This window comes from Macaca nemestrina, chromosome 4 (assembly GCF_043159975.1).
Source record: "Macaca nemestrina isolate mMacNem1 chromosome 4, mMacNem.hap1, whole genome shotgun sequence".
NCBI lineage: Eukaryota > Metazoa > Chordata > Mammalia > Primates > Cercopithecidae > Macaca > Macaca nemestrina.
Genome location: NC_092128.1, coordinates 35,490,806 through 35,505,995, shown reverse-complemented (window position 1 = coordinate 35,505,995; position 15,190 = coordinate 35,490,806). Strand labels below are relative to the sequence as shown.

The 15,190-nt window shown below is 36.0% G+C and overlaps 2 protein-coding genes across 4 annotated transcripts in view; one reads left to right on the top strand and one right to left on the bottom strand.

Annotated features, from left to right (window-relative positions):
* The window catches only part of LOC105475029 (NADH:ubiquinone oxidoreductase subunit A5), a 27,360-nt gene extending 26,412 nt beyond the window's left edge, over positions 1 to 948 (bottom strand). The window contains exon 1 of the mRNA XM_071094560.1: positions 834 to 948. Within this exon, the coding sequence (XP_070950661.1) occupies positions 834 to 846 (13 nt within the window). The 5' untranslated portion in view covers positions 847 to 948. The remainder of the gene's footprint in view (positions 1 to 833) is intronic.
* A 161-nt stretch (positions 949 to 1,109) lies between these two features.
* The window catches only part of LOC105475051 (ankyrin repeat and SOCS box containing 15), a 76,888-nt gene continuing 62,807 nt past the window's right edge, over positions 1,110 to 15,190 (top strand). The window contains exon 1 of one of the 3 annotated variants that reach the window (XM_011729995.3): positions 1,110 to 1,190. The gene's annotated coding sequence lies outside the window, so the exon portion shown is untranslated. The other 2 variants (XM_011730006.3, XM_011730020.3) reach the window with 2 other exon arrangements.

Sequence of the window (15,190 nt, the reverse complement as noted above, 5' to 3'; positions counted from 1 at the left end):
ACGTGCCTATGGTCCCAGCTACTCAGGAGGCTGAGACAGGGGAATTGCTTGAACCAGGGAGGTGGAGGTTGCAGTGAGCCAAGATTGTGCCACTGCACTCCAGCCTGGGCAACAGAGACTATGTCTAAAAAAAAAAAAAAAAAAGTGACCTTCATAGGAAATAGGGTCTTTGCAGATGTAATCAAGTGAAGATGAGGTCATTAGAGTGAGACCTTATCCAATGTCAATGATGTTCTTATTAAAAGTGGAAATTTGGACCCAGAAACACACACTGGGAAACCACTATGCAAAGATGAAGGAAGAGATCAGAGTTATGCATCTGCAAGCCGAGGACCACCAAAGCCTGCCAGCAGACCACCAGAAGGTAGGGAAGAGGCATGGAACAGATTGTTTCTCTCAGCCCTCAGAAAAAGCTAACACTGTCAACACCTCGATATTGGACCTCTAGCCTCCAGAATTGCGAGATAATAAGTTTCTGTTGGTTAAGCCACTCAATTTGCAGCAGTTTGTTATAGCAACCCTAGCAAACTAATACCCTGAGAAGTAGATTAGTTTAACAATATGCTCCCCTCTTCCCTAGGATAGCTGGGGAAGAACATTAGCCATGGAAATACAGCCTTTCCAGTTCAGATGGCTGAAAAATAGGCCTTTACCAAATTACCATCATAATTTTTAATTTCTAATATTTAAATCATCCACAATTATAATTTAGGACAGAGGAAATATTTATTAACAAACATATAGGTCCTCATGACATTTTAAAGACACATACGTGCATGTATTTATATACATTTTCATAAATATAAAGAAACTCTGACATTGGAATTAATCACCTGATATATCCATTTGCTCCTCTGTGAAGTGACCTATGTATTTGGACACCCTAAGTCACTCCTTTCTGGAAACCACATTTGGATTAGGCCAAAATGACCTTATTTTTCAAACGAGGCAGTGCTGGTATGGTCACTGAAACTGAGATGAATAGAAGTTTATGAGGTCATAGTCTTTGTTCCCTGTGCCTCCAGATTCTAAGAATTTTTATCATTGTAGGATGTGTTCTAGAATATAGAATCATGTGATTATGAAAGATGCATGTATGTTGGTTTGTTGTAACCCCGGGTTCAGGCTTCTGCTGTATCATATTTGCTAAAGACACGAAAGCTAGATAGAGCTAGTTGATCCTGACTAAGGTACTACATAATTAAGTTCCATGTAGTGAGAAAACGTGTAGATTTCTGGCCCTATCCTTTTGCAGAGGGGCGGTGACTTGAGAGTGGTATTCTAGGCTAATGACAGTAGAATTAGGAACATCATCCTTGGCATCTGAAGGGGATTTGAGAATGCCTAAATGTGAGTAGCAAGGGGATCAAAGGCACCATGTTCTCAGGTGTGAGAGAGTTGCCAGAGGGGTAAATGTTCTTATCCTCTTCAGGAAGGAAATGAATGTTGGAAAGTTCTGTAAATAAGGTTAGTAGGCCAGATCCAGGTGACTTAGAGAAAAATCTGGGTCTCACATTTTACAAAATTTGCTTTGCGAGGCCTCTAACCTATCCAATAAAAGAGCTCTCGTTTATCCAAAATTAAGTGTTGGAAGAGTTAGGACCCCTCCTACACTGCTTCTCAGTGATGCAAGCTCTTTTGCGAGGGACTGGGTCTTACCAAAGTTAGGTGGTTAAAATGTTAGCCTGGAATGTAGGATTCTGGAGCTCTGATTCCACAGCCAGTCACTGAGAGAGGCATGAGGAAAAACCACTGAATAGGAAGAAAGCATCTCAATTCTCAGAGCATGGGGAGCTCATTTCTGAAAATGTACAGGGGACAAGTACTGCTTAGCCAGTTTCCCCTTATTTTTCAAGACTGGGAGCAAAAGCGAAAATAACCCAGAATCAGAAACTATTATTTCCTCTCTCAACCTTGGAAAGAAAACAAACAAACAAACAAACATTCTGCTAAGCTAATGATTAAAATAGACGAAAATATTTGAATTCCAATCATTTGGATGTTATCCATGTCTTGTGCCTCCATCCATATCAGGTATGTTCAAAAAGATTTGGATTTTTACATGTGTTTTCCTCTATCTATACTATGAACACTTCTAAAAAGTGTCCATACTCAAATAATTGTGGTTTTCAGATATGGTGATTTTCAGAACTTCATTATAAAATGGGCTGAAACTCAAATAAAAGCCATTACCCAGTTTTATCTTAGTGGCTATCTACTTCTATACATTTGAGTTAATCAGTGTGTGAAAATGGGGATATCCCACACTTCCACTGAGATTTGGATTAAGTTTAATATTGAGGTTAAACATAATCATTTCTATCGAAAATTAAAACTGGCTGGGCACAGTGGCTCATGCCTGTAATCCCAGCACTTTGGGAGGCTGAGATGGGCGGATCGGCTGAGGTTGGCAGTTTGAGACCAGCCTGACCAACATGGAGAAACCCCGTCTCTACTAAAAAAATAAAATAATAAAGTAGCCGGGCGTGGTGGCACATGCTTGTAATCCCAGCTACTTGGGAGGCTGAGGCAGGAGAATCGCTTGAACCCGTGAGGCAGAGGTTGCAGTGAGCTGAGATTGTGCCATTGCACTCCAGCCTGGGCAACAAGAGCGAAACTCCATCTCAAAAAAAAAAAAAAAAAAAAAAGAAGAAGAAAAAAGAAAATTAAAACCTATGAAAGGATTGAATATTAAATATTTCTAACCACCTCACCCCTGCAATTTGGGGAAGGCTTAACTCCACTTCTGTGTGTGAAATGTTGCTCCTCATTTAAAAGCAAGAAAGAAAATAAGTGATGAAAGGCGAAAATGTTAGTCTAAGGAGATAAAAACTATTTTGTGGGATTAAAATAAATTAAGCATTATTAATGTAAATGGTAATGAGAATATACAAATCAACAAAATGGTAACAAAATAGTAATTATTTTAAAAATGAATACCTTAACAGAATTTAGATATAGAAAGAGAAAATTAAGTATAAAAAGTTGAAAAATTATGAAAATATATAATAAATGCTGATACTATATTTCTAACTAATCTCATCCAACATACAATGACAAGTTAAGTGAAATAAACATGATAAAATGGGGGACAGAGACAACAGCTAAAATAGAGAAAGGACTTCAGAAATCTGAGAAGAAGGATATGATCGTTTTTTAAAAACTGAATAAACAGCAAACAACTAAAATAATCATTTATTTAGTCAAAGTCTATTGATGTTTATTCAGTGTCAGAAACTGCTGTAAGTACTGAGGATTCTGGGAACCTGTCAGTGAACTAGACTGGCAGTTCTCAACCATTAAGGAATCATTTTGTCAGGTGGTGCTAAAGAGTCAGACATAAATGGCGGTCTTGGCAGCATCTTAACATTGAGGGAATAAAAAGCTTTTATTCTTTTAAATGTTCTGGTAAATTCATTTGGGAAGAAACATAACAACCAATACAACATAAAGGAGTTTGAGCTAAAAGATCTCAGATACATGTAAACAGCAAGGGGGAAAACTGTGGTCCAGCAAAAGCTAGGGCCCAAAAATAAAAGCCAGAATAATATTTAAAAAGTCGTTACTACCTGGTGTGGGTGGTATTGTGTGACCCTATGTGGCCTTAAAATGCTATTGCGTGCATTTGTAATAGTTAGAGAATGTATGAGACAGACTTAAGAGACCATAAAAGCAGGGAGGAAGTGAGAGAGTCAGTGCGTCAGCTGTCAGGGCCTAGGGGAAGGGGAGTAATCAGGGAAAAGGAAGAGGCTGAAGGAAGGTGGACAAGGTTATTATAAAATCCAGCTAAACAAGAAGATGAACCCACAGTAGCACAAGGCCAGTAAACAATATAAAAGGACGCTAAATGGAATTTACATGATATCTTAAAAGCATAGTGTAGCTGTGGTGGTTGTAGGGAACATGCAGGAAACACTCTTGAAGTAATAAAGGCAAGCCCATTAAGTATAACTAATTTCTTTGGCAAGTTACAAAAAAGAGGAAACAGAAGGGAATTCAAATGTGATGAGAATGGCTCTGTATGGGTGACTTAGACAATTAGAAGTTAGACGCAAATAATGATTGTTATTATTATGTTTTTGACTAAGGAAACACTGCATTATAATGGGATATGATTAAGTCATTGTCAACAATACCTAAAGTTTACGACTACTGCCATAGCTCTCATAAGTGGTAGAAGGTAGCACTTACTTTTTGACTATATCACCCACCCTGATAGTTGCCAGACTGTCCCTTCCACTGAGAGTGGCAGAGACTGTTACTGGTATAATATTCATATGAACAACCATGTGATGCCTCCTTGAATGGCCTTTTATCTCTGGAATGATGTAGGCATGAGCAAGGAAAGCCAAATACACTAAGAAACTGGCTTCTGACGTCCTTACTCACTCTAGCAGGCATGCCTGCTTACCTCTACCCTTAGTCTTGAAATGACTCACCGTGACAAATTATTGGCCTGAGCAGAATGACCCTAAAGAGTCCTTTGGTAAATCATGTATTAGTTCCATAAGGAACACACTGCAAGGGAGCTATCAGATAATTTCTCCCTTCCTGTTCCTAACTTAAGTCAAGTAGGTTGAATTTCCCATTACCACTGGCATTTATATAGTTCTTTTTTTTTTGTAATTAAGTTTTTTCTTTTTTTTTTTTTTTTATTATACTTTAAGTTCTAGGGTACATGTGCACATCATGCAGGTTTGTTACATATGTATAATGTGCCATGTTCGTGTGCTGCACCCATTAACTCGTCATTTACATTAGGTAGATCTCCTAATGCTATCCCTCCCCATTCCCTACCCCATGACGGGCCCTGGTGTGTGATGTTCCCCTTCCTGTGTCCAAGTGTTCTCATTGTTCAATTCCCACCTATGAGTGAGAACATGCAATGTTTGATTTTTGTCCTTGCAATAGTTTGCTGAGAATGATGGTTTCCAGCTTCATCCATGTCCCTACAAAGGACATGAACTCATCCTTTTTTATGGCTGCATAGTATTCCATGGTGTATATGTGCCACATTTTCTTAATCCAGTCTATATTGATGGACATTTGGGTTGGTTCCAAGTCTTTGCTATTGTGAATAGTGCCACAATAAGCATATGTGTGCATGTGTCTTTATAGCAGCATGATTTATAATCCTTTGGGTATATCCCCAGTAATGGGATGGCTGGGTCAAATGAGTCAAACTATTTCTAGTTCTAGATCCTTGAGGAATCACCACACTGTCTTCCACAATGGTTGAACTAGTTTACAGTCCCACCAACAGTGTAAAAGTGTTCCTATTTCTCCACATCCTCTGCAGCGTCTGTTGTTTCCTGACTTTTTAATGATTGCCATTCTAACTGGTGTGAGATGGTATCTCATTGTGGTTTTGATTTGCATTTCTCTGATGGCGAGTGATGATGAGCATTTTTTCATGTGTCTGTTGGCTGTATGAATGTCTTCTTTTGAGAAGTGTCTGTTCATATCCTTTGCCCACTTTTTGACAGGGTTGTTTGTTTTTTTCATGTAAATTTGTTTGAGTTCTTTGTAGATTCAGGATATTAGCCCTTTGTCAGATGAGTAGATTGCAAAAATTTCCTCCCATTCTGTAGGTTGCCTGTTCACTCTGATAGTAGTTTCTTTTGCTGTGCAGAAGCTCTTTAGTTTAATTAGATTCCATATGTCAATTTTGGCTTTTGTTGACATTGATTTTGGTGTTTCAGACATGAAGTCCTTGCCCACGCCTATGTCCTGAATGGTATTGCCTAAGTTTTCTTCTAGGGTGTTTATGGTTTTAGGTCTAACATTTAAGTCTTTAATCCATCTTGAATTAATTTTTGTATAAGGTGTAAGGAAGGGATCCAGTTTCAGTTTTCTACATATGGCTAGCAATTTTCCCAGCACCATGTATTAAATAGGGAATCCTTTCCCCATTGCTTGTCTTTGTCAGGTTTGTCAAAGATCAGATGGTTGTAGATGTGTGGTATTTTTTCTGAGGGCTCTGTTCTGTTTAATTGGTCTACATCTCTGTTTTGGTACCAGTACCAAGCTGTTTTGGTTACTGTAGCCTTGTAGTATAGTTTGAAGTCAGGTAGCATGATATGCCTCCAGCTTTGTTCTTTTGGCTTAGGATTGACTTGGCAGTGTGGGCTCTTGTTTGGTTCCATATGAACTTTAAAGTAGTTTTTTCCAATTCTGTGAAGAAAGTCATTGGTAGCTTGATGGGGATGGCATTGAATCTATAAATTACCTTGGACAGTATGACCATTTTTACGATATTGATTCTTCCAATCCATGAGCATGGAGTGTTCTTCCATTTGTTTGTGTCCTCTTTTATTTCATGGAGCAGTGGTTTGTAGTTCTCCTTGAAGAGGTCCTTCACATCCACTGCATATTGGATTCCTAGGTATTTTATTCTCTTTGAAGCAATTGTGAATGGGAGTTCACTCATGATTTGGCTGTTTGTCTGTTATTGGTGTATAAGAATGCTTGTGATTTTTGCACATTGATTTTGTATCCTGAGACTTTGCTGAAGTTGCTTATCAGCTTAAGGAGATTTTGGGCTGAGATGATGGGGTTTTCTAAATATACAATCATGTCATCTCAAATAGGGACAATTTGACTTCCTCTTTTCCTAACTGAATACCCTTTATTTCTTTCTGCTGCCTGATTGCCCTAGCCAGAACTTCCAACATTATGTTGAATAGGAGTGGTGAGAGAGGGCATCCCTGTCTTGTGCCAGTTTTCAAAGGGAATGCTTCCACTTTTTGCCCATTCAGGATGATGTTGGCTGTGGGTTTGTCATAAATAGCTCTTATTATTTTGAGATATGTTCCATCAATACCGAATTTATTGAGAGTTTTTAGCATGAAAGGCTGTTGAATTTTGTGGTTCTTTTCTAACAAATTTACGTGTCCATATGGACTTCTCTTCAAAATCACTAAAACTGAAAAGAACTCTCAGCAGGAATAAAGCTCTACAACTTACCAGCTGTATGGCTTGGGTGAGTCCTTTAACTCCTCTGGATCTATGCCAATATTTCCATCTGTAAAGAACACAATGGTTTGACTAGGACATCATTTCCTGACAGTGATTCAAGAACCCCTAGCTGTTCAAGCCTGTGTTCCAGGTCATTTGGGTCAATAAAATTTGTAATATTTGTTTCAATTTGTTTTTAAGTAATAAATAATATTTACTTTAAATTTACCATAAAAACAAATGCAATTGAGAGGCACCAACTGCACAGCAGTTGAGTATGTGCTGTGGTTAGTGGAGGTCAAGTGAGACTGGGAGCACTTTATCAAACCTGTACACAGAAAGCCTCAACAGTTTTGATTATTATTCAGTATTAAGTTGTTTTTCATTTTCGTTGTACTGTGGTTTTTAATTGCATTTAATTATTGTTTAAGACAAGTGTAAGGTCAATCTGTGAGTTAAGGAAGAACAATACAAAAATGCTAACTATGTAAAATTTACTTCAAAACATTTGGACTTTCTTTCATTAATCACCCTATGAAAGTGATGAAATATCACAATAATATGTCCCAGAAATACCAATCAAACAATTTTAAAAATAGAAAATATGATTTTTAATCCAGTTTATCTTTTTATTTATAGAGAATAAACTGTATCCAAGCCAAAATGTGGGTTCAATTCCCTAAAAGAGAAGTATTATGTCAAAAAATATAAATAGTTAAGGTCCTTGCCAAGTCTTTCAAAGCAGTGGTACTAATTTACAATATAACCAGCAATGTAAAAGAGATGATTTTCCCAGCACTTTGGGAGGCCAAGGCGGGCGAATCACAAGGTCAGGAGATCGAGACCATCCTGGCTAACCTGATGAAACCCTGTCTCTACTGAAAATATAAAAATTAGCCGGGCATGGTGGCAGTCACCTGTAGTCCCAGCTACTTCGGAGGCTGAGGCAGAAGAATCGCTTGAACCCAGAAGGTGGAGCTTGCAGTGAGCCAAGATCGCACCACTGCACTCCAGCTTGGGCGACAGAGTGAGACTCTGTCTCAAAAAAAAAAAGAGATATTGTTTCACCAAATTCACGCCAGCAATGTTTTAATGTAAATGAAATTTTTAAGAAGAAAAGTGAAAGAAGTTTATAATGTAGTCCCATTTGTCTATATTTGCATTTGTTTCCTGTGCTTTCAGTGTAACAAATCATTATCAAGACCAATGTCAAGAAGTTGTTCCCTTATTTTTTCTTCTAGTGGCTTTACAGTTTCAAGTCTTAAGTTTAAGTCTTTCATCCATGATGAGTTGATTTTTGTGTATTGTATAAGATAAGGGTCCAATTTCATTCTTTGTATGTGGATATTCAGTTTTTTCCACATCTCTTATTGAAGAGACCATCCTTTCTCCATTGTGCATTCTTGACACTCTTCTCAAATATCAGTTGATTGCATATATATGAGTTTATTTCTAGACTCTTTATTTTGTTACACTGGTCTGTGCATCAGTTTTTAGGTCAGTATAACACTGTTTTAATTTTGTAGTTTTGTAATATATTTTGAAATCAGAAAGCGTGATGTCTCCAGCCTTGTTCAAATTGCTTTGCCCATTTGGGGTCTTTTGTGATTCCATGTGAATTTTAGGATCCAGAAATTCCACTTGTGGGTTTCTATCCATAAGAAGTGAAATCAGGATCTTGAAGAGATGTGTGCATCCTATGTTCAACTGTAGCATTATTCACAATGGCCAAGATATGGAAACAACCTAAATGTTCATTCAGAGATTAATGAATAAAAACATTTTGTATACACATACAAGAGAATATTATTGTGGCTTAAAAATGTTGAAAATCCTGGCATGTGTAACAATATGGGAAAACCTGGAGGACATTATGCCAAGTAAAATAAGATAGTCACAGAAGGACAAACACTGCTAATTTCACTTATATGAGATCTAAAATAGTCTAACTCATAGAAACAGATAGTAGATAGTAGCTGTCAGGGGCTTCAGAGAGAAAGAATGGGGAAAGATGGTTATTGGATATAAAGTTTCAGTTTTGTGAGGTAAGTAAGTACTAGAGATCTGCTGTACAACATAGTTCCTATAGTTAGCATGGTATTGTGCACTTAAAACATTTGGGAAAAGGGTAAATCTTATGTTAAGAGTTCTTATTACACAAAAAAAGCACATGGTAAACACTATGTACCCACTATCCAGAAATAATGTTAGCATTTTGCACGTTTGCTTTAAATTAAAAAAAACTCATTATGAATAAAGTTAAAGTACTATAGTTTACCCTTCCTTCTTGCAGGCAACTATTGAGTCTTTGATATACATAGTCTGATTTTTTTGTATGTATATACAGTTAGAATCTTTACACTTTTTGTGTATGGTGGTTTTTCGAATTTGTTAAAATGTAAGTAATTATATACATATTCTAGAATATCCCCTTTTCAGTTAACATTTGTTTTTAAGAGCAATCATACTGATACTTAGATATCAATTTATTGCTTTTAATTTCTGCATAGTATGATATTATATGACTCTAGCACATTTTACATATTTATTTCTCTTTAAGGGGTAAATTGCATTATTACCAATTAATCTTAATTGCAAGTTATGCCACATGTTGCCTTCTGCTTATGTACAAGAGCTATTCAAGCAGTAATACCCAAGGATAGAATTACTGTTTGTAGATTAAATGTTTCTTCACATTTTATAGATAGAGCCAAATAGTTTTCTAATTGATTGTTCCAGTTTTCATACCCATCAGCAGTATCTGAGAGATCCTCACTTAACATTTAGCATCAGAAAAATATTAAACTAATAGCTCTGAAATGTATCTTTTTGTTTTAATTTGCATGTCCTTGATTTCTAGAGAGGTTGAGCATTTATTCATGTTTATTGGCCATTAGGATTTCTCTTCTATGAATTGTTCCTGTTTATATCCTTTATTTTTCTTTCGTGTTGTCTCTCTCCCTCTTTTTTTTTTCCCTGAGACAGCATCTTGCTCTGTTGCCCAAGCTGGAATGCAGTGGCATGATCATGACTCACTGTAGCCTTGACCTCCTGGGCCCAAGTGATCATTCCTACTTCAGCCTCCCAAGTAGCTGGGACCACAGGCATGCACCATCATGCCCAACTAGTTTTTTAAAATGTTTTTATAGAGATGGGGGTCTCACTACATCTTTTGTAGGGATCTTGCCTAGACTAGTCTCAAGTTCCTGGGCTCAAGCAATCCTCCTGCCTTGGCTTCCCAAAGCACTGGGATTACAGGTGTCAGCCAGTGTGCCAGACCAGTTGTCTTGTTTTACAGTGACTATAGAGTTTCTTTCTTGTTTTTTTTTTTTTTTTTTTGAGACAGAGTCTCACTCTGTCCCTAGGCTGGAGTGCAGTGGCGCGATCTTGCTTCACTGCAACCTCTGCCTCCTGGGTTTAAGCCATTCTCCTGCCCCAGCCTCCGGCATAGCTGGGACTGTAGGTGCATGCCACCATGCCCGCTTAATTTTTGTATTTTTAGTAGAGACGGGTTTCACCATGTTGGCCAGGATGGTCTTGATCGCTTGACCTCGTGATCTGCCTGCCTCAGCCTCTGAAAGTGCTGGGATTATAGGCATGAGCCACCAAGCCTGGCCTGTAGAATTTCTTTATGTAACCTGGATACTATTTCTCCTTATAATTCTGTCAGGTTTTGCTTTATATATTCTATGCTCTTTGCAGTTGCATATGAGTTTACGATTGATATATCTTCTTGGTGGTTGTTCCTTATATTGTTATAATTTTTCTTTCCTTTCCTTATTAATGCTTTTTCTTCTAATTTCTGATACGTCTGATTTTATTGCCCCATGGTTTTTGTTTGTTTTTGTTTAACATTTTCTTAGTATATTCACTCTCTTCTTTTTTTTTCAGTTTTCTGCAACATGTTTTTTTAAATGTGTGTACTGTAAGTAGTATATACTTTTATTAGATGCATTTTATACATTTGTTACATTTATTATAACTGAGGTACTTATATTTTCCATCTTTTAAATTTATTATGCTTCTGTTTGCTTTCTATACCCTTATTTTATACTATTTAATTGTCGACATTTTTCTTTTTTCTCTTTTTTGTCTTTTTTTGTCCCTGCCAGTTTAAAAATGATTTACTTTTCATTTTCTAATGGTGACCTATCAAATTTTAACAAACATTTTAGCTATGTGTTTTTAACAACACCTGAATGTAATCAGTAAATTTTTAGCTTCTTACTGAAAAAATGCAAGGATTTAGCATGCTGTAAAAGTACTCCCTGAAATCACCTCTTACGTGTTCTTTTTCAATATTGTCTATGATTTTAGTTCCATCATTTATGTAAAAATAGAGATTTTTCTCCCCACAGGCAAGAGTTAATTTTATTTTCTAATATACTTTACTTATTTTATTACCAAGTTTTTTCTCCCCATAATTGCTCCGCTCCTTTCCCTCTGGATTTGCTGCTTTTTTTTTTCTTTTTCTTTTTTTTTTTTTTGGTCATCTTAGTGTTTGGAAATTTAGTTTAAATGCTCTTCTTAAGTGGAATCTTCTTTCTTCCCATCACCCAAACCTTATTTGTCTGTGCATTTTGCCTAGAGCTCCCAGTCTATAACTAAGTCTTATTTATTTATGTATTTATTTTTTGTCTTCGGGCCTCTGAAGATACCACGGTTCTAGTCCTCAAGCAAAGAAGCAGCTTGGGTGGTGTCCTGATCTGTGAGGGCTTTCTCTAAACCTCCTCTCTTCAGCCTCCCTCCCACTGCCGTCCCAACCACTCAGGTTTATAAGAGCTGTGACCCTAGCAATCAACATAGTTTTTCTTAGCCTCCTTTACTGAGGAGGGAGTCCGGTCCCAGTCTTAAATTTCTTGTGGTAGGCCTGGCTTCTGTATCCTTCCAGGAGTGGAATAAATTTGGTTCCCATTACCCAGAAAGTCTCAAATTTCTAGACTACTTTAGATCTAAGTCTAAATACCAACAGGTTTATAGCTTCAATCATCATTTAAATGTATGTTTCAGTTTCATTTCTGTTCTACAGAAATGTTTATATTATTTTTAGCATGACTGGGTCTTATTAATGAAAAAATACTACCATTGTCTTGTGCTTGGGTCAAGGCAGGAGACAAAAATTACAAATTTACAATATTATTTTGACTGAATTTCATTAAGTCACTTTTATAAATACCTAGCAATATGATAGACCAAAAAAATACATGTTATTCATTAAATTTGCTATGCTTCTGTTAAAAATGATAGCAGTCTATTTCCACGTGATTTTTAGCCAGCTAAATATCCCCTTTGGCGTACCACATCCTTTGCCAAAATGCTTTTTGGAATCATTTTTGACATCTTTTCTTTTTTTATATAAAATTGATCACCAGGTTCCATCTCCTTTTTTTTTTTTTTCCTGATTCACTGTTGCAACACTTCTACCCACTTCTAGTTTCTCAACACTTCACTCCTGTACTATACAACAGACTTCTAAGCATCTGTTTAGCCCAGGACAATCTTTTAAAACAGTGGCTCTCAAATTTTAGTATGTGTCCGAATCACCGGAGGACTTGTTAAAACACAGATTGCTGGCCCCAGCTAAAGCCTCCCTGATCCTATCCCCAGGTCCCCAGTTTGTGATATAGTAAGTCAGGGATAGGACCTGAATATGAATTTCTAACAAGTTCTCTGGTGATGATGATGATGGTGGTCTGTGAACCACACTTTAGGAACCACTAGTTAAAAACACTGTTTAAATGTTAGCACTCCAGTACTTAATATCCTTCAGCCATTTCCTATTGCCAGTAACATCATATCTACATTCCCAAGTTTGAGGCCCTCTGACGTTGAACCTCATTCTACTTGCCAGTTCCATTTCTCCATCTCTGTGGCAGTCTTACAGCTAATTCCTTAACCCACTGTACTTTGTTCAAAAGATCTTACAACAAGCAGTATTATTTTTTTCTTGAAGAGTGGATTCTTTTCTTATCCAGTAACAAGCAGCTCATACATGTTTAAGTAGTTCCAGGGTTGTTTTCCTCCACAGTACTCTTTTTATTTTTTTCTATTTCAGTCTTTTACTAGATTTACATCACACTTGTTCAACTCTCAGCTCCCTTAAGCTGTATTTAAGACACATAAGGAAGAAAAATATGGAGACAGATAATAAGAATCCACCTTGAATAAGTTACATTGATCCTTTTCCCTAAGCAATGAGTTAGGCTTACTTCCATTTAATATGACAGATATGTTTCTTTTTTTTTTTTTTTTTTTGGTAGTTTTTAAAAATATCTTTGCCTAGGCAGCCTGTTTCATTTTTTGTATAATTTTTCAGATATTTAAGAAGGTTTGTATTTTTAATTTAAGGATTAACATTATATTTATATTACATAACTTTTGGTTTTCCATTTTTTTCAGACAATACCTGTTAGTTCCCTAATAGAAAAAATAGTGAAACTATCATGTTCCTTCTTTTTCTCTCATGCTTTGCATATCCTCTTCCATTGATTCTAGTAAAACATTGCCTTTCTTAGTGTTTGCTTTCATATGTCAAATATGTTCATACTTCTATTATTTGGTATGTCAGATACAATGTATCTCCTTTCAATCTCAGATATTTCACATGAGGCAATCATACTCAAATCATACACAATTAAATCATACACAATTGAAGAAAACAACTTTAATTGTATCACTTCTGTACTGTCAGGGCATATAATATCAACATTCTGCTCAGTAATCTTAATTCCCTACATTTCTTTTATGATTATTTCTACAGTGAAATATTTTCAATGTTCCCTACTACTCCATTTGTCATAGTTACCCAAGCCATTATTGTTTGGTAGTAACAATATGTTTGTAACCTTTATCTTTGAAGGATAGCTTGGCTAGAAAAAAATTGTTTGCTTATATTTTCTTTACTTAATTATCTTGTAAGTGATGCTTTGGAGAAATACCATGTTAGATTGTTTTTCCTTTTATGAATTATTTGATTTTTTTTAAACTGGCAGCATGAAGTTTTCTTTTTTTATTTTTGAAATCCACTGACATTCCTAGACTATGTCTCCATATTAAATTTTTGGTTACATTTCCCTGGCATGCATAGTGTGTCCTGTAAGTATTTAGATTTAAATCTTCTTCTATTTCAGGAAAATTTTCTTGATTTATGACTTTCAATTCTTGTTGGCTTCTATTTTCTTCAGCTTCCTTCCTTAGGGTCTCCAACTACGAATTTGTTGGATTTTACTTGACTGTTTTATATGTAAATATAGATGTAAATATATAGATATATGGAAATATGCTTTACTATCCTTAAGGCTTTCTTTCTTTTTTTTTTTTTTTTTTGAGACAGATCCCAGTGTGTGAAGTTCCCCTCCCTGTGTCCATGCGTTCTCATTGTTCAACTTAAATGTTGAATGAATAAAAGGACAAATGAATAGTAAAACAAATTTCAAATTATAAAAGTTATTCATAACCCATACTAGATAATCTATTACTGTTTTCACTATTCACAAACTACCTGCTGATATTTTGTATCAGTTGGAAAAAAAAAATCACAAAATTTATCTAAAGCCCCGTGATCCCTCTTTCATTCTCTATGTTGCTCAAAAATAAAAATTACCAGCAGTATTCCTGTGATTAGAAATGTGTTTTTTAGCCTCTAGGAAGTAATTTGCTTCGGCCTAAACATCTGTCATTTTAATGTTTGCCATCTGTCTAGACTGTGAACATACCCCTCTTTCTGCCTTCTACTTATTTTTTTGGACCTTTGTTTCCTCTATACTTTAGTTCTTGCTTTTTTATTCATTCACTTATTTACTTGTGCAAGCTCAGTTAATTTCAGGCATTTGCTTTTCTAACTATGATCACCAGACTGATATTTTTCCTTATTGTAGAGACCTTGGCCAATTTTTGTACATAGTCTTTTAATATCTGAGCTAATGAGAGAGATTGCTGTTTACCACAGCAATTTCATTCAATAGCTTAGTCTTTTCTTTCTCAGGGAGACATTGAATGCATAGTAAGATTTTTATGTGCTAAAATCCACCTTCCTCTTACAGATTCAGGCTACTGAATCATTGCTATCTTTAAACTATTTTATAAAGTCTTACTTCCCCTATTTTTGTCAATCTGTTTGAAATGACAAGTTCTGTTTTTCTTCATTAATATAAACCTATGACTATGTAATTTATACGCAAAGTATTTTATTTTATTTTATTTTATTTTAGATTCAGGTGGTACATATGCAGGT